At 35.4% G+C, this 24490-nt stretch overlaps 1 protein-coding gene across 5 annotated transcripts in view; it reads right to left on the bottom strand.

Moving 5' to 3' along the window:
• The window catches only part of Qtman (queuosine-tRNA mannosyltransferase), a 339919-nt gene that overhangs the window by 231682 nt on the left and 83747 nt on the right, over positions 1-24490 (bottom strand). For all 5 annotated transcript variants that reach the window (XM_075985299.1, XM_075985298.1, XM_075985302.1 and 2 more), the window contains exons 2-3: positions 15698-15829; positions 1260-1459 (exon numbers count right to left, since the gene is read on the bottom strand). In XM_075985299.1, coding sequence (XP_075841414.1) covers positions 1260-1438 — 179 coding nt within the window. In that variant the 5' untranslated portion in view covers positions 1439-1459; positions 15698-15829. The remainder of the gene's footprint in view (positions 1-1259; positions 1460-15697; positions 15830-24490) is intronic.

The following is a 24490-nucleotide window of genomic DNA, read 5'->3' as shown; positions in this document are numbered from 1 at the left end:
ATAGTTTTGAAAAAAATAGACAAAACCACAATTCCAGTGAGCGATTTCAATACCCTTTCAGAGAAATGAGAAGAGGAAAAGAAAGAGAGGGAAGAACACTAGCTGTCCCTTTCAGTTGTACCTATGTTATATTTTGTAGACATTAGCATATCTTTTTTCTATTTTAAAATTTTTATTTTATTAAATTATTTTATGTGTTTTGCCTGTATGTATGTCTGTGTGAAGGTGTGGGTAATGGAAACTGAATCCAGGTCCTCTGGAAGAGCAGCCAGTGCTTTTACCCACTAAGCCATCTCTCCAGCCCCTGTCATTTACGTATCTTAATTGAATAGTCTCCATTATGACATTTTCTCCAATTTACATTATGTACTTTAATTGTACTGCTCTAACCTAACCCTCTATTGTCCCCACACTAATTATGATACAGGAACTGACCAACCCTAACTGCAAAAAACAATCAGGAAAGTAGACAAAAGAGATTGAGATCATCGTGAAAACTTTGGGTCAAAAATGCTCTATTCCTTGAGCCTGCTTGATGTTTAGCCATCCCAAATAAAAGTGTGATTCTGTTGATAAGGAAGAAAGGCTAATAAGCAGCAACAATCAGTCTTTGCCACATTAGCTCACACAGATCAACAAACAGAATTTCAAGCATGTGTGGGGGTGAAAACAAGACTTTAAATCACAATAATAACGTCAATTCTGTCACAATACTACAAAAGAAAAATGAATGAAATTTCCTTGATGTTAGTCTAGGGCACATTCCAAGAAAAAAAGAGATGTCCGATCCTTCAATAAGTGACTAACTCATTTCATAAAAAATAGAAAGTCCCTTTCTACAACAGCCTATCTGTTCAGCTCCATTCATATCACCTAGGCACTTGTCACCAAAACTAAACCAATATAATCCTATAGACAGGAGTCCAGCATAGTAAGAACACTAGATACAGGCGCCAGTTTCAGATAGCTTTCCACTATTTAACAATCAAGAAAAATGTAAGAGACAGGGTAATAGGAAGAGGAGAGTATAAGCACAACATACTGTACACATGTACAAAAAAGAAAACGAAAATAAAGATACCTCCAAGGTATTCCGCATTTCATGCTCTCCCCCAAAAAATGTAATCACTACTTTCTTCTCAAAATTTTCTGTGTTTTATAAAGTTTTTTCTATCTTCTAAGTCTACAGTCAGAGAAATTCTAGAAGACACGAAAAAACACCCTGATGGTACTTAAAAAGCAAAATAGAGCCCCATTACCTGTAGTGCTCGCTGCTGGGAATACTCTGTGAGAAGGATAAAGCTGCTGTCCGTGCTCTCCAATGCCATTTCTTTGCAGGAAGGGTGTAGAGGACACAACTGTCTAATTCTTCCTGGAGCAGGTCTACCAGCTGTTGATGGGAGCCTCCGTAAAATGCCTCAATGATGAGAATACTCATTGGCCTGTTCAATCCTTCAGACTTAAAACAAAAATAAATTACATATAAGTTATAGATATACACACAAAAATACATACACATATATATTTTTTCAAATATATACATATAATTCTAATAAAAGCATACTTAAATTAAAACATGAAAAAAACACAAGCATTTTATGTATAATTTTTAAAAAATAAACACACTCAAGGCTTGAGAGACAGATCAGCCATAGAGCCATAGAGGCTTACAACCAAAACAACAAAAAAAAAAGCTCTCCCTTAAAACAACAACAATAACAACAAAAATTAATACTTATGGGATATAGTTATGGTATTTATATTATATTATATTATATTAAAAGAAATAGATGCCTCTATTTTCATTATTTCTGTTTTCCTCAGGCAATGATGTAGGTGGGTCTTCTATCCACTGTTTCATTGATTAATTAATAAAGAAAACTGCTTGGCCTGATAGGTCAGAACATAGGTGGGTGGAGTAAACAGAACATAATGCTGGGAAGAAGGGAAGTGAGGCCAGGTTAGACATGCTGAATCTTTCCCAGTGAGCCACCACCTCGTGGTGCTACACATATGGGTTAAAGTCAGATGTAAAAATTAGCCAATAAGAGGCTGAAACTAATGGGCCAGGCAGTGTTTAAATGAATACAATTTGTATGTTGTTATTTCGGGTGTAAGGCTAGCCATGCGGGAGCCAGACAGGATGAAAAGCAGGCCTGCTCACCTCATCACAACAAGGCCTTATGTTTACTTCTAATTTGTTGTCCTACCCAGAAGCATAAAATCCTTTTCTATTTCTCTCACATTTTTGCTGGTTCAGTGCTGAACCTGACTCAATGAACTTTGACAGTGCTTGACCTAAGACTTTCTCAGATGGCCTTTAAACTAGTCACCTAAGAGCTTTTACTTCTCTAAGACGGGACCTAATTACGTAGAGAAGCCCCGCCTTGAAGTAATGATGACCCTGCTTCATTCTTAAGGCTCTTTCCTGTTCAGTAACTATCAGGTACTATAATACTCCTGTTACTTCATTAAGCCTACCACTTATCACTTCTCCCAAAAAAATTCCATTGTAAAAAGAAATGCATTTATATCTAAAAGTCAAATTTCTAGCAGTAAACATTAGACATAATTTCTTGAGTCACACTATACATACCTTAATCAATTAATTTCCTACTGCCTATGTTCAATATCCTACCTTCTTCTGAATCACCAAAAAATTGTGTTAAGTGTATGTCTGTGAGCCAGAAAAGTTTCTACCACTATAATCAAACAAGAAAACTATTAAATAAATACTAATAAAATAAATATAAATAATAAAATACTAATGAATACTAATGGTTGAGTTCTTAAGTTATCATGAAATCCCATCACAGTGTTATCAATTAATTTTTCATTTAATATGATATTTGTTAATGTACCCAATGAAATAAAGTGAGGGGGAGAAAAGAGATTAATTCACTTACAAGCAAAATAATATGCAGTATTTAACAGAAAGAGACAAGCTTGATTCTGTTTACTTACTAGCTGTATAATATTGGTAAGTTACCTGACTTTGAAAGACTCATTTATAAAATTAAGATAACGGTTCTAACCTCAGAGGCATGTTATGAAGATGAAATTAGATTACACGAGGAACAGCAGATTATAAAATAAATATTTATTACCTTTAAATATATAAATCACTATCTAACAAAAATGTGTATCACTAAAAATATGCAAGAGTTTTAAATTCTGTTATTTTCATTCAAGGCCTCCTATCAAGGACAGAAAGGAAAATTGAATGTGCAGGTGAGTTTGAAATCCAATCCATTTCTCATCAGCAGCTGGCATTTCATAAACTTAGGACTCAGCTATTGAGAGCTGTGTTCTTACGCTAGCAATGGGGATCTCTCTCCTGCTTTTCTAACACAGTATCAATGTGTTCTCACACACATTTAATAGAGGCAATCGATTAATCTTTCAAGTGATGATTAAAAAAACCTTAAAAATATTTGAGAGACGAATGAAAAGAATTTTTGAAAGACTACACCAAAGGTTTCAAGGAATATAGGTAAAAAGCACTTTAAAATAACCTGCTTTCTAGGTCTACATCATTGTGCCTTTTTCTATGACTAATGAAAAGCATGCCTCATGTTTATTCTACAATGCTTCACATGGCTTTGTATCACAAGTGTATCAACAAGCCAGCAGTCACTGTGGAGGCAGCTGGCATAGGTGCTGCTGTAGAATGAGACTCAGTCACTGTGGAGGCAGCTCGCATAGGTGCTGCTGCAGAATAAGACTCAGTCACTGTGGAGGCAGCTCGCATAGGCGGTGCTGTAGAATGAGACTCAGTCACTGTGGAGGCAGCTCGCATAGGCGGTGCTGTAGAATGAGACTCAGTCACTGTGGAGGCAGCTCGCATAGGTGCTGCTGTAGAATGAGACTCAGTCACTGTGGAGGCAGCTCGCATAGTTGCTGCTGTAGAATGAGACTCAGTCACTGTGGAGGCAGCTCGCATAGGCGGTGCTGTAGAATGAGACTCAGGGAGCCAATCTAAAACAAAGCATGTGGGAGGTCGAAAACAGAAAAACAAAAGGAAAAAAATTATAGCTAGTGGATTACTATCCCTTTAATAGCTCCATAAAAAGGAAGTGTACAGGTTTGAAGTAGCATTTATTCGAACATTTTTCTGTGGCTAATGGGTGTGCCTACATTTGGGATATTTTTCTAGGGAAAGTAACTATGTCCTACCATCTCTGAAAACTATACTTAGTGGCTTTGGTTCATGGAATTTGTTCTGCTTGTTTTATGGAAACAGACATATCCTGGCAGTACCTCCACTACTTCTGTTGGAACTTCTGTGGCAAGAAAAAAATGAATTCTTCCCTATACTCTTCTTAAAGCACAACCTGAAACTAAGATGATTTCCACTAAATATGAACAAAATGGGGAAACTGGTTTTAAATAAAGATTCAAACCAAATGTCACTAGAGTACTTTACAGGATGGTTTAAATATTTTCACTGTTTGAAATAAGTAAGCGTGAGGTTGAAAGCACCCACTTTGCTATTACAGTATTTGTAAAATATAAAGGGAATGCCCTGTCTGCCCATTTAAATAGCAGCCAGAGAAAACTGCAGGTGGTTACCTTCATATAATGGAGGTTCACAAGCAGGCAGCCATATAGGCATTTTCAGAATACTAGCAGGGGGCTAAGACAGTACTTAGAAAAAGCTAAGAAGACCTCTGATTTTAAAGTTCTATTTCATTTTTGCTTTGTTTTGGTCTTTTGTTTTGTTTTGTTTTGTTTTTCGAGGCAGGGTTTTCCTGTAGCTTTGGGGTCTGTCCTGGAACTAGCTCTTGTAGACCAGGCTGGCCTCGAACTCACAGAGATCCGCCTGCTTCCGCCTCCTGAGTCCCAGGATTAATGGCATGCACCACCATCACCTGGCTTTAGCTTGCTTTTTGCTTTTTGATACTTCATTTATATTCAATCTAGAATCTTAGCCTACAGGATGGTGCCATACACATTCACAGGTTAGTCTTCCCTCACTTAAGCTTTTCTGGAAATACCACACAGTCATAGTACACAGGACTGAAGACTAAAAGGGCAGTCCTCTGGCTACATAGCTGTCCTCTGGGATCTGCAGAATCACGAAGGCTCCAACAGCACTGGGAAGCCCTGCCGCCTGCTTCCACCCTGCAGCCTTCCTCAGTGCATGGCCCATGGCCCAGGCCTCTCTAACACCCTGGGGCTTCTCTTGTCACATGAGTGTCACTTCATAGCTCATCATAAGGATTCAGCACAGGGAATCTGACTGCCACATACTGCCTGTCCTTAGTGGTTTTGGGGAACTTTGATTCACGCTTCTAGGACCCCTTGCTTTTTCATCTCTCATATCTGGAAAACCAGTACCACATGGACAGCACTGCCAAGTTCTGTTGGAAATATAGCCTGGTTCCCTTGGAGCAGAGCTGTGGTGGCCCTCTAGAATCAATGTGAGAAAATAATTCCTAAGCAGTTTCTATTCCACAGGGAACTCCTTAGGCAGCATTCTCTGCTTTCAAATGAACTTTCATTGTCACAATTCAGCCTTTGATGAGTGGCATCCTGCACTCAGTGCACATTTCCTACCGACTCCATTGTTTTTACAAGTGGAGCTTGCCAATTCTCTTTAATGAAGTTCATTTCTTTAACTATCACAGCTACTTTCTCCACACCTTCCCAGTCTACAACTTTTGGAATTTTTTTTACAACCCTTTCCTAGTTAAATCGTACATTTCCCATGACTTTCTGCTCTGTTTGCCACACTTTCTTACTACAGACCTGGCTAAGAGCAGCAAACGGTAACCATGACACAGCCAGAACGCTACCTACTGTCTAGAAATCTCCGCTGCCCAACAGACTAGTGCATTGTTTTTAATGCGGCCACCCACTCTCTCAGGACTTCTGCACAATCAAACCTGCTTCTTGACAGAGTGTAACACTACATCCTCTACCCACCTCCCAACAAGGTTCTCATTTCCCTCTGAATCCCCAGAAGCTGAGCCTCCATCTTCTGAATTTCTCTCAGCATTTTCTGCTCTTCCAGTTTTTCTTCAGAATGCCTAAATTCTGCTTACAAGTGACTAGGAAAGTCCCAAATTCTCCCATATATCTCCGCCAATTCAATTCCAGAGGCCTCTCTCTAAGCACATGGTCAGGTCCATCCAGCATCAGACCAATTCCTCGGCAGCAGCTTTCTCTATCAGTTATTTTCATCATCATCATGGACAAACTCCTGACAAGAGGCAATGAGCACCCTAAGTGAGGAACGGTTTATTTTGGTTTGTACTTGTAAAGGAGATGGTCTGTTACTTTAGAAAAAGCACAGTGATGGAGTGAAGTCACTGAGCCTCCAGTCATGCAGAGAGCATGAAGCATGCAGCACAGCTCAGCGCCCCCATGCCTTTGCCGTCATAAGGGACTGTATGTCTTAAGATCCAAGCCAAAACAAAGCCTTCCTCCCTTTTCTTGACAAGTTTCTTCTTGGCAGGTATTTGTTAATAGCAATGAGGTGCACAGGAAGGGGAGAGTAGGGGGGACAAAAAACAAAACCTGATATATCAGATACCTAACAATAACTATATAGCTTCACCATAGGAAACTCAGAATACTATTTCTCATAAAGAGTACATGGCCATTCCTTAATCCCTAGAAGAACATAAAAAATATTTCAGATTAAATGGTTAGCTACTTTTACAGTTTTCTTCTTAAATAAGTACACTTTTATTGAAGAAAATCATTTCTTCAGCATATTTTATTCTCTAATGACAGCACTGAGGAAACTCCTATACTATTAAAAATTTATGACATTATCATTATCAATAGTATGATTTAATAAAAATGGCTAAATATTGAACATTAAATTTGACATATGAGACAAATTTACAACAAAATTTTATAGCATAAATGGTATTTCTAAGATCACCAAAGAACTAACAAACATATTTAAGAATTACCTGAAATTTACCAGAACAACTGAAAAGGGAGTTGCAATGTGAAAAGTATTTCATGCAATTATCTTGAGCAACGAGAATGCCATTAAAATCACCTCATTTAGAAACTAATAATACATTAACAGAACAAAAGTAGCTTGACAAAGAAAAACAGCCTACAAATCACAGTCCCAGAGAACCTAGACAACAAGGACCCTAAGAGAGACATACATGGATCTAATCTACATGGGAAGTAGAAAAAAGACAAGATCTCCTGAGTAAATTGGGAGCATGAGGACCATAGGAGAGGGCTGAAGGGGAGAGAAGAGGCAGGGAGGGGAGCAGAGAAAAATGTAGAGCTCAATAAGAATCAGTAAAATATAATAAAAAAGTAGCTTGAATCCAGTACTATGAATATTTTTAATTTTTTTATTAAAAATTAAAAAAAAGTTTTTGCTACTGCACCTGCATTTATTTTAAGCTTGACCCAATTTCTTTATTCCCTGAGCCATGATCATTTTCAAGGTGAACTACATTTTCTAACTCCTCTAGCAGTTACAACTGTGGTAACTGTAAAATCTTAACAGTAAAGAGTAGAAAATCTACATGTAACATTCATTCTTAGAATCAACAAATATATTAAGTGAATTTGGAAAACTAAAATATATATGAAACCCACAGTACTGTTATGTGGTGCACAATCAAATGTAAGTAATATTCAATTTTTTTCCAAACACCCAGAAATAATTTTAAAAGCCAAGCAACTGCTGTATGATGATACTCCACAGACACCTAGATGTATGAAGGTAGTTTCAGTGATGATAGTTTCAAGAATTTTCATCCCACACACATGAGAAATTGATCCACAAGTTAATCTATACATTACTTTAAAATTCATTCAATCACTGAAAATACATTTTCTATTTGTCTATATACATATCTAGAAAAATTAGCTTGCTGAGGAAACAAAAAAAATAAGACCACTGAATAAATTGCATGAAGTATAATTTGATCAGACTTTCCCAATAGCTCATCAAAGGCTCGCCAGGTGTTTCTTTGACTTGGTTTATCTTCCTTCACTGAATCTCCACCCAGCAACTCTAACAACCTCAGGCTATACTTTAAAGGAAACCTATGACCCAGCAGAGAAAATACAGCAGTACTGAGAAAAGTTAGTGAAACACCTATGGTTAAAAGACACCTGTAATCTCAATAAACAGTAAAAAATTAGAAAAGAAGGTTTCTGTATTGAAACATGCCACAAATGATTCCACTAACAAAATAAAACCCACTAACATTTAACATTAATAACAGATTTTCCTAAAGAGTAACATGGTATATTTAGTTATTGTTCAAGCAAAAAAGAGAGACTGACAGAATGAATTAAGAGACTCCATTAAAAATTGTTTTTGTAAATCTAGTTACTATAAAAACCAAGAATAGATTCATCCTAACTCCTCCCATTTCAATGTAATCTCTGAAAACTGAAATGTAATTTAGCATAAAATGTAAATTAACCTTGCAATCTAAAAACTATGAGAAATGATAATATTCTACATAAAATTAAAAAGTCTGGCTAATAGGAATTAATCCACTTCCCTAATATTTGTTTAAACTGTAAATAATGCCTATTAGGAAAAGTTAATGCATTGTTTATGATACATACATACTAATGTTACTAATATATACTATATCGATGTATGTTCTTAAATAGAAATAATTTCGGGTATAATATTAAAAAGATAGTGCTATCTAATATTTTATATTTCCACTATTCTAACATTCTTTTTATTTCCTTGTCTGACTATTTCCTGTTGTGATAACAAAGTGCTAAGGATTGATGCATCAAAATCCTTAGGAAAGTATCCTGGTTAACGTGACTGTCAGCTTGACACACCTGAGAAGAGAAGTTCAGTTGAAGAACTGCCTCCATCAGATGGCCTATGGATATATTCTAAATTGCTCACTCATATGGGTGTACCCAGCTCACTGTGAACAATACTATCTTTCCCAGGCCTAGGCTGTAAAAGAATGGAAGCTGATCAAGCCAGGGGAAGCAAGACAGTAAGAAACAATGTTCAGTGGTCTCTGCTTTAGTTTCCCCTGGTGATGCACTAAAACCTTTGGGGTTTTTGTTTTTTGGTTTTTCAAGACAGGGTTTCTCTGTAGCTTTGGAGCCTGTCCTGGAACTAGCTCTTATAGACCAGGCTGGTCTCGAACTCACAGAGATCCGCCTGCCTCTGCCTCTGCCTCCTGAGTGCTGGGATTAAAAGTGTGCGCCACCACCGCCCAGCTTATGAACTATAACTTACAAACCAAATAAGCCTTTTCTTTTCCCAAGTGGCTTTTAGTCAGTGATTTAGCACAGCAGCAGAAACCAAGCTAGAACAGAAATCTTACATGCCATACTGTTCGTGAGACAAATTAAAGCTATTTTTAATGTGTTTTTCCAATTATGTATTGCAATGATCTCTTAAGTACATATTTTTACAAAGTAACAATTTTACATCCACATATGACTTTAATTATCTCTGACAAATTTGTTTATTCTTTCTTGATTTGAGACTTAACATTATACTTAAAAATATCAGTTTCTTATTTCATGATTTGAATTAATGAAGTCTTGATTATAAGTTTAAAAAGCAAACAAATAACCCTGTAACAAATAATTAAGTATGTACATATGAAATTTTTATTTACTTACATTTTTAAAGTTATATTCTATGTTAAATAGCAAATTATAATTGTATTTTTCCTTGGGTGAGAGGTTCCATGATTTAATTTCACTAAGAAGTAAAATACTGATCCTTTTTGAACTACTTGCTGTTATTTGTCTCTTAAATTTCAAACTATAAAATTAGCAATACTCTATCTTAGGAAGGTGGAGATAGACAAATCTCCAGAGTCCACTGGGCAGGCAGCTTAGCCATTTGATAAGTGCTGGATTCAGTAAGAGACCTTGGCCCAAGAGATAAAAAACCAGCAATCCAGATAATCACCCAACACTGACCTCTTGTCTCCACAGACATGCACATATACCAAATGCACAGATGCATAAATACAGACATGTCCACTATAAGCGTTCACATACACACCCCAAAATTAACATCGAACTAATTTTATTGAATTCATTTGATGACATCTTTAAATAGGATAACATCTGACAAATCAATAGAAAATTTTTTTAATATTCTATTCTTTTTTATTGATTTTTATTGAATTCTACATTTTTCTCTGCTCCCCTCCCTGCCTCTCCCCTCCCCTTTAACCCTCCCTCAAGGTCCTCATACTCCCAACTTACTCAGGAGATCTTGACTTTTTCTACTTCCCATGTATAACAGATCTATGTATGTCTCAATAGAAAGTTTTAACGGCAGAATATCACTCCATCAATCAAACTATCTAGTTACACTATCGAGTAAACTAGTCCAATATACAGCCATGTTCCCACTACATAATTCTCCATAAACCACAAGTAATATTTCGAAAATATAAATCTGAAATTGAAGATTAAAAGAATAAGGATAAAATCCAGCACTCTGTAAATGGCAGGTTCCACTTTTGGTCCCTCTCCACTGTCTTCATTACAGCCCCATGTGATCCCTCTCCTAAACCCTCCCCAGACTACACCCAAGCAGTACCAACTGCCCACACTCACGCTGCAGGTTTTTTCCTCTCCTGTTAGTTCTCATCATTATCTCTCTTCTCTTTTACTTTTGATCTTTTACAAAAACTTTTGCTCACGAATCACTATTTCTATGAAAACTCTCCTATCTCTTACAGACAATTTCCACTCTGCTCTATACTCTCAAGAGTAGTAGTTTATTTTTTAGTCTAATGCCCACACCCTGCTGCTCTGTGAAGCCAGGGAATTCCTGAGGATGGAGACCATGCCATTACTTTGCTGGGATATATCTCAGTATATGACAAAAACATAGCTAATACCAGGGTAAATCAAGGAGACAAAGTGCATTTCTTCAGCTTTCAAAGTTGCATTTCTTTCACTTGTAAATTCTAACCAACATGCTATGAGAACTGTACTTGCTGCTAGTCATTTCCCATTACTCACGAGGCCTAACCGATCTTAAAAACAAGTGCATTTGAAGATATCTTATGCTCTCTTTTCAAATATAGATGGCTTTCTATTACTATTCACAGAACTCAGAACCTATGGGAAAATGACAGGGTTTTGTTTTTTACCACGTCAACAGGTATAATGATTTTAACCCATAGCTACAAAAGAAGTAACAACTACTGAAGAAGTGGGAGACACAGCAAAATAAGTGAATTCTAAGCTAATGTGAAACTTTTGGTCTAATACAGTATCTATAAAAAACATTAAGTTTAACAAAAACCTGCAGATTTTCATTGTTTGATTCATTATCATTCTACTTTAATTCTGTAATAACAACTAGGACGGATAAGAAGCCACCCTTACCATCAAACTTCAGATCCCATTTCACATTTAATAATTAGACTTTTATTTAATGTGGAAGTAAAAAGGCATTTTTAAATACTTTCTGCTAAAAGAAACCCAAAAAGAGTAATCTTGTGATCTGTATGTTCAAATGAGCAAGGTTATTAGGTGTTAGATAATTACAACTGCAATTTCTATTATATATATGATATATATATATACATAGCCACATATAACCATTTATATTCATGTAGATAGCTAAACCTAAGACTGTAAACACCTTCTGATGTAAATGAGATTATCAGTCAACAAATCTCCTAAGTCATTTTATAGAAACTATAATTTAGACCCCAAAATAAACTGCATAATATACTGCATTTTCTATAATAGCAGCTGTATTGAACATAGCAGACTATTACTTTATTATCATTCCTCTAGTTCAATGCTCTAAAGCTCACTTCTATATTTCTAGGTAGTACCTCTATGAAATGAATTTAAAATATAAAATAAACTCAACAATTTTCCACAATATATGCTTGCCAAAGTGTACAAAGTTACCTCTTCCAAGTCTGTCTAAATCACAAACAAGCACAGGTCATGACAAAATTTCAGCAACCTGTAAAGTAAATGAAAATAATCTGCAATTTTAAATGTGGACGGAATGATGCTACCCACTCTATTGACATGTAAGATTAGCTTTGGTGCTCGAGAGATGGCCTGGCAATTCAGAGCACTGGCTGTGCTTCCAGAGAACCCAAGTTCAATTCCCAGCACCCACACGGCATCTCACAACAGTCTGTACCTCTAGTTCCAGGGGATCTGATACCTTCATACCAACATATAAATTAAAGTTTAATTTTAAAAAATTAGCTTTAAAATATTGTATCCTGTTAACATAAAAAACACAATGAAAACTAATATAAAGATTTATAACTTTTTATTTAGCAAGATCACTTCGGAACAATAACCTACAAAGTTAAGAAGAATCTTTATTATAACCTTCAGTTTTTGCACTAAAAACAATCAAGAAAGCCAAAGTGATAAATCAGAAATTAAAGAGCTCTTATGGCTCTTTTCAGAGCACCTGGGTTCCCTTCCAGGCATCTACAAGTGCTTGTAACCTGCACTTACTAGAATTCAGTGCTCCTTAAGTTTCCATTAACACCTACACCCACACGGTACACAGAAAGTAAAGCAGGCACACAGACATACATTAAAAACACTTGTTAGCTGGCGGTGGTGGTGCATGCCCTTAATTCCTGCACTGATGAAGCAGGGGGATCTCTGTGAGTTCGAGGCCAGACTGGTCTAAAAGAGCTAGTTCCAAAATAGGCTCCAAGACTACATGTCTTGAAACACCAAAAAAATAAAAAGCAAAAATAAAATAAAATAAACATTTTTTTTGAATGAAGTAAGTCTAGGGGGCTCAGCAGTTAAGTGCACTGATTCCTCTTCCAGAGGATGTGGGTTCAATTGCCAGGACCCACATGGTAGCTCATGGTTATCTATAGCTTCAGTTCTACAGGACCCAACACCCTTAAACAGACATACATGCAAACAAAACATCAATGCACATAAAATATAAATAAATTATTAAGAAGTCAAGATATTCAAGAACAAGATTTTCAAAAGTAAATGGTTATTGGGAGAAAATCATGCTGAGGTACACTAAGTGTAATTAAAAGTAAGCATATGAAAAGTGTATTATGAAATGAGAATATACCATGAAATCCAGAACAGGAGTACACACACAAAAAGCTAAAATAATAATCTGTATTATTTTACTGGAATTACAAGTCATTTTGCCTCTTTTTCTGTTTTATGTTATTTCTAAAGTTAAAAATCATTGAATATGATTTAAACTCAAGTAAAAGAAACTGTATTTTTTGTTAAGTTTAGGGAAGAAAGCCAAGTTCTTTGAAATAACAAACTACTTCCCAATAGCTGAAGGTCTACTCCCTCCAGGAGCTTTAAGAATGGTTTCTGAAGTTACTGTGTTTATTATTATTATTATTATATATAAACTTATTTTAAAAACAATCCATAAGAGGAAAAACTAATGATGCTATCTACAGCAGTTTACAACACTATAATCTGGTTTGGCAAATACTACTTATCAAGTGCACGAAATATAAGAAATTCACAGTGAATTTTTAAATTCATTTCAATTATTAAATAACTGTAAACAGATCGAGATCATTATATAGACATAGCTAAAATCAATACTTAAGTATGTTAGGAAATAAAACTATTGTATTGATACTTGATAATTATGAGCAGGCATACAAGAACTAAAACAGAGTCTGGAGGTTTAAGTTGGAATTAGTTTATGCTACAAATAACTAAGCATGAATTTTAAAAGACAGAAAAATATTTAATCAAGATGAGTAAAATTGAAAAGAAGTTCTAGTTTCACACTTAATATCAAGTGTTTTGCATTGAGAAAGCAAAAACAATAAAAAATGTTACTATATAATCACACACATGTGGTACACATGGTAACAAATGCAAGTGATAAGGAGAATATTTAATAAAGAAAGTCTTGGAATTTTAAGACTTCCCCTCCCCATAACCACTCAGATTTCCCATTGTTAATACACACGCGCACACACACACACACACACACACACACACACACACACACACACACAGACTCAATAAAACATTACCTAGTATCAACTAAGACTTAGAAGACAATATTTTAATGTAAACAAAGTTCAGGCATATTTTTACAATTTAAACAGTGCATTTCATTTTTTAATCAATAGAAAATTCGTGCCTAGAACTATTTTGTAATGCAACCATTTTCTCACAGTTTAAAATATAACCTAAAACACAAGAAAAAAAGAAGAAACTTCCAGAAAAAGCTTATACTTAAATAACTCTCCAGAGAACATAAAAATAACAAAAACAACAAGTATGTTAATGATAAAACCAAAGGCAAATCTATTTCGTATATTTAAAGGGGCATTAAAAATCAACTATCAATACATAACATTCTATATCACAAAATAAGCATGAATTTAGTTGAGAAAAGAAGTCATGATCTTTGGGAAGTGTTGTGTGGCATCTTTAACTTTATGACCAATGTGGTGACTTCTGTCCCTGAGAAGATCATCTCTAACATTAATACTATGACCTCTAAGAAAGCTGATATATAAAGATTATAGTGAGAAAACTATATGTTTTTATGGGTATCCAAAGGGAATACTTATGTCACTAGAAGCCATATAATAATATTGATTTTTTTACTGCCAAGTTACAATCTTCAGAATTCTAGAAAAATAATCCAAGCAGAACTGACATAAGATAACTATGATGGAAAAATCACAAAGAGAAAAGAATCTCTTTACAAATTTTGAGCACAAAAACCAAATGATATTAAAATTCAGGTTATCTTTAGCGTTCAATACCCTACAACTGACCTTGTAAAGTGGGTCAGAGGACACTCATTCTGATGGATCTATCAAACATCAATTCAGTAGCAGCTTGCTTCTAAGACAGTGAATCGCTTTTATGCTATTCTCTTGTTTCTTTACATACTAGACACAATGTTCAATGTATACAACACCATTCACCAAAAGGCAAGTAGGGCAAGAAAGGGTTTGTTTACACGTCAATGTTGCTGTTCATCATTGAAAGAAGCCAGGACAAGAACCCAAACAGGGAAGGGACCTGGAAGCAGGAATTAATTCAGAGGTCATGGAGGGGTGCTGCTTAATAGCTTGCTCCCCATGACTTGCTCACTCCTTTTCTTATAGAACACAGAATCACCAGCCCAAGGACAGTACCATCCACAATGGGCAGGCCCTTCCCTACGGATCAATAATTAAGATCTGGATCACCTGTAGGCAATTTCTCAATGGAGGTTCCTTTCTTTCAGATAAATCTAGTTTCTGTGTCAAGTTGACATAAAATTGGCCAGCAGAGCTGCCAAGGCTAAAAAAAAAAAAATGTTTTCTGACGGAACATGTATAGACATTCAAATAAAAAACAAAAACAAAACAAAAACCCTGACAAATCCATGATTAGATTTCACAGAAACTATATGAGATCATAAAACTTATAACAATAACCCCATCACCATTTAGATAAGCCTGCCAAGAAATATTTCCTGTCAATTTCAGCTGATCTTTACCCATCATCCCAATCAGCAAGTACTTATTGTGCCTACTATCTGGGCATCATAATATCAGGTCTTGGGGATATATCAGGCAACATGACAAGCTGTTTTCACAAGAAAAACTTCTTCTAAACTGCAGTATAAGAAGGATCATGAAATAAATGTGCCAAATAGGAAAGCAATACAGAATACTAGATGACAATGGCTAGTAAAGGTTAAAATGAGGCAAATACTTTGTATAAGGCTGTCACAAACCTGTCCCTGATGATGTGATGATGACCTCCAAACATAAACCAGAAGATATGAAGGAGCTCTGCGGATAGGGTTCTAAGTCCTCAACATCCTGAGGTCAAATACACTCTTCAGAGAGCACGAAGGTCTGGATGACTGAAAAACAGGATAAAAAATATTTATCAAACATTTTTGATTAAGTTTTAAAAATTATACTAAACATTTTGTTATAATTAGATGGATCAAATATAGTTACTGGCCTCAGATGTATCTATGCTTGCAATATGAAATGATAAATATCATAAGGCAACTGAGCTGGCTCTTAGTAAAGGACCAATAGTAAGTTCTTTCAAAAAAAAATAAATCAAGAGTCTGGAAAATCAAAGGAAGATGCTACCTGAAAAATCATTGTAGTAGTTCCTCAGAAAGTTAGAAACAGATCAATCACATGACCTAATGACACCACATTTGGGCAGGAAACTCAATTTCCTACTCCAGAGACAAATACTTATCCATGTTGAGGGCTGTTCTGTCCATTATTCAAGGACATGTAAACTGCCTGCATGGCCAGCAAGTAATGAACAGGCATCGGAAATGTGGTGCCTATACACAATGGAAATTTCTTCAGTTGTTAAAAAATTAATTAATTAATCATAAATTTTGCAGGTAAATTTTAGACAAAAAAAAACAACAACTATACAGAGTGAGGCTAGTCAAGCCCAGAAAAACAAAAATCACATGTTCTCGCTGTGAATCTAAGTATAAAATATTTAGGTCTGTGTGTTTAATTTGGAGACCCTACAGAATCCAGAAAGTTGAAGAAAAGATCAGTGGAAAGGAGGGAGAATAAAAATCTTAAAGGATGAAAGGGATAGAAGAGCGCAGGTATATGAAGGGGAAAGGAGAAATGATAAGAACAGAGGTTTACCTTGGTAAGTTGGGAAAGGCATGGTTCTATAGGGTAGAAGATGTAAGGAGAGGGATAACTAACTCTGATGATATATCCAAAAGGTCATAGGTACACCTACTATTTTACAATCTCTCTCTCTCTCTCTCTCTCTCTCTCTCTCTCTCTCTCTCTCTCTCTCTGTGTGTGTGTGTGTGTGTGTGTGTGTGTGTGTGTGTGTGTGTGTGTGTGTAATTGGAGCTAGGCTATACATAGGCTTATGTTCATCTCAGAAGCCATAGGCTGCCAAATGAAAAGTCTTGGATGAAGTAGAGGAATAACTCCAGCTATCTCCCAGTGACCCACAAAACAATAAAGGCTATTGTTATTGTTCTTAGTTTTCCACCAGGATCTGATGGCAAGAATTTACTGAAGATAATACACACATTGGTGACTATACGCTGACACTACACAGGACATGAAGAAGGCAAGTTGGTACTTGCAAAAGCCAAGAGACCTGTTTGATACTGATGAAAAGCTTCCTCCCTGTTGGCTAATTTTCAGAGTACTAGAAGCAGCTATTCATGCTGCTAGGGAAAAACAGCTTCAAACCCTGTAAAATACAATAATGACCAGGACAGTAGTACTATGAATACTAGGGGGTAATTCACCACTTTTTGATTGGCTTTAAGGCCTACTTTAGAACAAGAAACATATTCCTGTACTGCCAAATCTGGCCAAGAACACAAAGTTGGGGAGCTCACAGGCCCCAGGTGTGAACCTAACTAGTATAATTTTACTCAGTGTAAACCTAACTAGTATAAATTTACACGGTATCGAATTGTCCTCTAAATTTTAATCTCTCTACCCATTGATTAGTGCGGCTCTCAGACCTCTCTGTGTAGCAGATGGCAGCTACTGCAAACACAGATAGTCAACGATGGAGTGCTCAGTCACAAATGCAAAATCTATAGCACCCTTCCCCCAGGCTCAGGCATTATCACAGAAGAGAGGCATAAGAATTGTAAGAAACAGAGGTCCAGGAGGATGGGTGCAAACACTATCTTGGGAACATGACAGGACTGTTTCCAGCATGAATACACAGGAGCTATGGCTGTTTGCACAAGATCTAACCAAGATCAAGCCAGTCAACTCTTGCATGAATAAATAAAAAGAAAAAAAATAAAACTTAAAAGTTCCTGGAATTAAAAATAAAAGTAAAACTATAATATACCCAAATCTGTAGGATACAACAAAAATAGTCCTAAGAGATGTATCAGTCTAAGTGTGTACATCAGACAAATCAAAGAAAACCCAAGTAAGCAACTTACTGATGTGCCTAAAAGAACCTGAGGTAAAAAAGAACAAACAATACACAAAACCATAAACAGGGAAAAATAATCAAGTCAGAGTAGACACTAATAAAACAGAAACAACTAGACTCAATTAAATGAAGAGTTGGTTCTTTAAAAGGATTAATAAGATTGATAAACCCTTAGCCAAATTATCCAAGAGAAAGGACCCAAATTACTAAAACAAGAGAAAAGGGAGAGAGAGCAATAGACACTGATGAAATCCAGAGAGTCATTAGGATACATTTCACCATATTAGAAAATCTGAAAGAAATGTTCAATGTCTTAGTCCATATGATTAAATGGTTTGAATAAGAATATCCCCCACAGGCCCTGATATTTGAATACTTGGTACCTGGCTGATAACACTATCAAGTTATGATGTTAAAATATCCATTTTTGGACTGCATATAAGACCTATCCAAAAGGAGAAAATTCAGTCCTGGTCCTAGCCGTAGGGAGGAATCCTATACTGTTGTTTTGCTATATGGATATTCTGTCAAACTGCCTTCTTAATATTTGTTAAGTGCATAGACTCATGTTGCTCTCAACCTTAGTCAGAAAAGCTTCTCTGTGATCATGAGCAGCTACTGCAGATAATTTGAATTGGTCCATGCTGAGAGAAAGTGACTATTGACTCAGCCCTTAACCCAAGCTCGGAAAACATGACAGAAAAAATGCAAAAGCTAGAGAATTAAGAAGAGTGCTGTGAGGTGCCATCTTCTGAATATGGCACATCTTATTCATGAACTAACTCTGGCTACAGTTACTACACAAGAACTGTACCAGACTATGTCAACAAGGTCAGCCAACATTCTGCCATGTAGCACTGACTGGTCTCAGTGAGTTACAAAAGTAAAAAAAAAAAAAAAAAAAAAGAATAAAGACAGGGAAAAGGAAAGAACATGAAAAGGAAAGAGGAATGGGTTAAGGGTGCATGAGGGAAAAAGAAGGAGGAATTGAAGGAGAATATGATCGAGACAGTGTTTATCTGTGTGAAATTGTGATGAATAACTTTTAAGGATTTTATTATAAATAATAATTAAATTTATTAATATTTATTAAGTAACAAAACTTCCCAAATTAAAGGTATTATATCCTTTAGATGTATGAGTGATTAATAGCTTTAATATTAACCATTATATTTCTTACATATCCATTCAAACAGTTATTGTTAGGGTTCACACCAATTTGCCCAGTTCTAGTTTTTCTATACAAACATAGAACTATCACATTAATACATCACCATTAGGTATTCAAGAAGAAACCAATAGGATGTGTCTACATAAACCAAGTACACAGTAAGTTCAAAGATGCCAGCAACTTAACTGCACAAAAAAACTGAGTAAATACAACATAGCCTTTTTATCCTGAGACCCCCAAGAACAGAAAAAAAGATAATCACAGTAAAATAACCTAAGTTCTATCCTTTCAAAACAAGTATTCCAAAAAAATGCATATAATGTCAAAAATAATAAGAGAATAGCAGTCGCCTATGTTTGGAAGAGGATATCAACTTCAATTTCATCTATTTTCTCTTTTAAAATAATTCTAGAATCCTTACATGATACACAACCCCTCCTGTAGAGCCTACTTCTATTTGGATATTTTTTGGGGGATGTGCACTAAAAATAGAGTTTACAATTATCCAAACAAACAGCATACAAAAGACTTTAGAAATATACCATACGGTCAGGGATAGGGACAGTCTAGATAATCATATTTCAATCTGCAAGTCTGTTCACCTCTATAACACTGAAAAAGAATTAAGATGGAAATGTAAAGGCAGAAACACTATCTTTAGCATTATCGCGCAAGTACACTTTGTAAATTTTACTAATAAACTGTAAGAAGCATCTGCTTTAATTTGTAGTCGGAGATTTGGGATGCAACACCCATGCATATAAGCCTAGGCCACTACTCAAAAGAAACAGTGTTACAGCAGGGTGTTTGTGGGTATGCAACTTATGCTTTGGAAATTTAGGGGGAAAAAGCCCCACACTTAGACAGAGGCACATTGGCAGAGCTGATGTATCAGATGACACATTCTTGGAAATCAAATAAAAGCAATAGGGAAATACCCATTGTTGCCTGGTGAAGGCCTAATCACATGGACACAGCTGGAACCAATGTAGATCATTCATTAATAAAATTGTATTGTAGTCACCACTTTTTGGTGCATTTCAATTGCTGTTAAAGCCAAAACCCTGAATTTCTTTGTTCAGTGTTGATAAAATTGTTTTAATAGGAAATGTGAGAAGATTTAAAACAAGGATTTTTTTTTTAAAGAAAAAATCTGATACTAAAACTGAGAGTTGCTCAAAGATCTAAATGTCATCTTACCTTGCATGTATGTACTAGCAGCAGTTTAAAACATGCAGTGTAAGCCTGAAAGAGGGAAGTCATATGGTATTTCAGACAAAATCCGAGCTGTGTGAGATGTCACAGAAAATATGAACACTTGTGAAAGTATTTTATAACGTTAGCACAGGAGAAATTCAAATATATCAGAAATTAGTTAAATATAAACATTAAGAAAAATCCTCTTGTAATGTAGTCTCTACTGAAATGTGACAAAGACCTACACTCTGTATGTCTAAAGAAAGAATATTCATGTTTTGAAACACAATTTAAAAATAAGAATTTGGTGTTTTAGCTGTATAATAATAAATAATACATTAAACCAGCTACTTAAAAAGTTGTTTCTGAAATTAAACTAATTTTTAAATGAAATAAATCACTAGGCAAAATTAAAAATTTAGTACATGGCATAATTAAATAAGAGTTTAAAAGAAATATTCATCTCATTTTGTATTATCCAACAAATTTTCCATGTTATATAATTTCTGAAAACCACATCATATAAAACTAAAATAGATCTTAGTACATGTTGTGAATTAAACAAAATATAATAGAATTTATTGTCTACAATGAAAATGTCAACAACACTGACCAAAAGTTGTTTAGATTTTATAATTCCTAATATACAGCATTTCTCTTATGTACCTATGTGTGTATTTTCTAAGTTAATAGTTCTCTCTCTCGTTTTTTGTTTGTTTGTTTTTGCTTTTTGTGGGGTTTTTTTGTTTGTTTTTGTTTGTTTATTTTTCGAGACAGGGTTTCTTTGTAGCTTTGGAACCTGTCCTGAAACTCACTCTGTAGACCAGGCTGGACTCGAACTCACAGAGATCTACCTGTCTCTGTCTCCTAAGTGCTGGGATTAAAGGCATGCACCACCACCGCCCAGCTGTCTTAGCACAGGAAAAGAAATGAAGATTTTAAATAAAACTATCTTTAAATTAATAATATTTAATATATAGTACTATTCAATATATCCAATTATAAAAAAAAATCCTGAAATCTTGTCATTAGGAAGTCAAGACAAAACTATAATGAACTTAAACCAGAACAAAGTAAATAAAGTTTCAGTTGTGTTTCTTCTGATATTGCCATAATCAGAAGGTTAAAGTTGGCCTAAATATTCAATCCACAAAAATTGGCAAGCAACTCATCATAATCCTTCAGTACTTCCTAAAGAAAAAAAAAAAGTAGTCTTAAGAGAAAACACTGAAAGAGCAGTAATTGTAGTAAGTAGTACATGAGCACTGAACAGAAAAAGCAATTTGAATATTTGTTTGTTTTGCTAAAGTAATGAGGCAATGTGTTGCTGAACCTGTCTTGAAAGAGGGAAAATAACAGGTGAGTTTATTTAATACATAAGTCTAATCTACGCATTTACCCAAAGGCTTTCGATGATTTTAAAATACTTCCTAAGTGAAAAATACATCTCAGAAAAAAAAAGCTGTTAGATATCACAATGATCTTAAAGAATCGATTGTAGATATTGTTTCCTATACACACAGCATTAACAAATGCTTCTTCTTAATAACTCTAGCACAAATCACCATTTACTTTCTTTTCTGTCACATGTTATATTGTTACAAGAACAGATTAGTTTTTCCTCCCAAAGTAAATAATATTTTACAAAAAATCAGTTAAAATAATATAAGCCTCTATTTCAAAAACATTCTTTATACTTATATTGATCATAAAACACTAATATTTAAAATACAACTTGAAAGCATATCATTTTTATTAATATAAAAGTAAATAAATTCATACTTTGAGGAAATTCTATAAACTTTCACAAAATTCTAACTCAAAGAGAAAAGTCCTTGTTCAAACCAGCTCCTTTAAAACTCCTGATGCCACATTTTCATACTTCTGACGCGAAGTTACCAACTGTAATTTCATGAAAGTTGAGATATGTTTTAAAGAAGTTTTGTTTTGCCTTGCATTTTGATTTGAAAGGAATTAAATATGTATCCTTTAGTTGCATGGAAACTCATTTCTGTACCTATTAACTTATCAAACTTCCTAAAAATGACAAAATTCAAGAAAACATGAACTGACCCTGAATTTTAGATAAAAACAGGAAGCAGTTGCAGATTTTTTTGTCTAAACAGGGTATATCATGGCCAATTCCATGGGATGGAACCCATGCCTGGCACTGTTAAACGGGATATGAACCTGTGGCTGGACAGGTCAAAAGCTGTAGGAAAGAACCTAATAAGTGTTATTCTGCTAAACGGACATAGTATTAAAACAATTACCAAGGCATCTCTCAGTCCAAATCAGACATGGTTCTCCTAGCAACAATTAACAAGAAATCTTCAACTGATAACCATGCACAGAATAAGAGACTGTAGAGAGCGCAACCCTAAATGAAGCAGACATATCACACTCCAATCCCCAATGGTCAGGGTTTCAGAAGAGGGGACAGTGGGTGACAGCAGTGTTCTCTGACTCCAACAGAGCAGTTGTAGATAGGAGTTCCCATCAATTGTGCAGCCTACACAAAAGTTTCACATGTGTAATACAAATGCAAACATAAACAAAATCTCCACAAAAGCTAACAAAGGCAAATTCAATAGAAGTTCCTCTACAGAATAATGCCATTTACTCAATGTGGAAACTGTACTTGTATTTCAAACAACCCCACAACCCCACAATCCCCCCCACACACACACACACATTACACAATGGTGGTCTGCAAGAAAAAACAAACAATAGTCTAAGTAAGAAAGATCAAGACTGCTTTCCTTATTTCAGTGCTCTAGTGAAGCTTAACCCTCTGCCTCACAAAAAACACAAAACCTGCTGGCTATAAGCCTGTGTCAGTGCCAAATTGCTTGTTATTTCTTGCTAGCCTCCCTCAATGACACACTGTAAGACTGTCATTTTGATGCACATCAAGACTGGAGTAATTTAGCATGGGGTGGTTCTTGGGTTTTTGTTTTTTGTTTGTTTGGAGGTTTTGTTTTGTCCCTTTAAAGTCCGGTCAGCATTTTGTTTTTTCTTTGATAGTCATTGAAAAGACACAAGAAACAAGAGCTACACTGAAGAAAGTATCAGCTGCCTAAAAATACTACAGAGGAATACGACATTGTTGACAGTTTAGAAGATACATGAAAAACTACCCTTCTTTAACTTAGACTTTCATGGGTTCCAAGTCATTTAACTATCTGCTTAAAGATAGTTAAGTGAAACACATTATTCATAATCACACAGTCATATTTAAATTCTTATATGAAAGTAGAGAGTAAAATATGGAAAACTGATATTAATATTTTTAGGACACTACACAGGAAGAATTTTTTCAGCTGCTATTCTAACCTTGACCTTGCCAGAATTAAATAATTTGGGGAAAAAGTTTAATTAGAGTCTGAATATTTTATGCCTTAATAAGGAAAGAGGTAAAAAATTATTTTTAAGATATGCTTGAAAAATTAAACGACAATCATCTAGAAAGTTGCCACAGACACAAACAGGAAACCTTCTCTGCTAGCCTATTCAAATCTGTACTAGCAACAAAGCTAATAGAAATGAGAAGACCAAGTATGTGCTATTTCAACCTTCAACTAAATATTGCTATCTGAACTGGTGACTAAAGTCACCAATAAGTCATTATCTCCTAGAGTATGACCTTTCCCTCTCTAATGTACAAGGTAAGTAGAGATGGAGATCCATTTTCTACACACCAGTTGAAAAGACTCATGAACTGTGACAAGCCCAGATCCCATGCTGGCATAGTTTACACTAAGCTCAGCATCATCTAGAAGCAGTATGCTTCTCCCTGCCAATCAGGGCAAGGAAAGTTGTATAACTAACACAGTGTTGATAAATAGTACCAAAGGTCTTCTAGTGCTTCTGCCTGCATATCTCCACTGGAGCAGCTGTTAAACAATGACCAGTGACTTGCATAGAAATAGCAAGAACCAAAAGCACTTGCCTCAAATGTTACATACAGAGACAAGAAACATTTACCACCTGAGCCTATGTAATTTCCAACAAAATGATCCCCTGCCTGGTTTTGTTCATAACCACAGAACTTGACAGCAAGTACCGATCACGTGCATGGAATGGTGGAGAAAAAAAAATTTTAAAAAGGGAAAAGAAACCAAGTAAAAACATGGCTAAACGTCAAACAATAACCAGGGGTCTCCAACTCAGATTACTACACAGATACAACATCACAGGACAGCTAAGTTGAAGAGTTCTAGTACTTTGGTTACTTTA

The sequence above is a fragment of the Microtus pennsylvanicus genome, chromosome 9, assembly GCF_037038515.1.
Source record: "Microtus pennsylvanicus isolate mMicPen1 chromosome 9, mMicPen1.hap1, whole genome shotgun sequence".
NCBI lineage: Eukaryota > Metazoa > Chordata > Mammalia > Rodentia > Cricetidae > Microtus > Microtus pennsylvanicus.
This window is presented reverse-complemented; position numbering and strand designations above follow the sequence as displayed.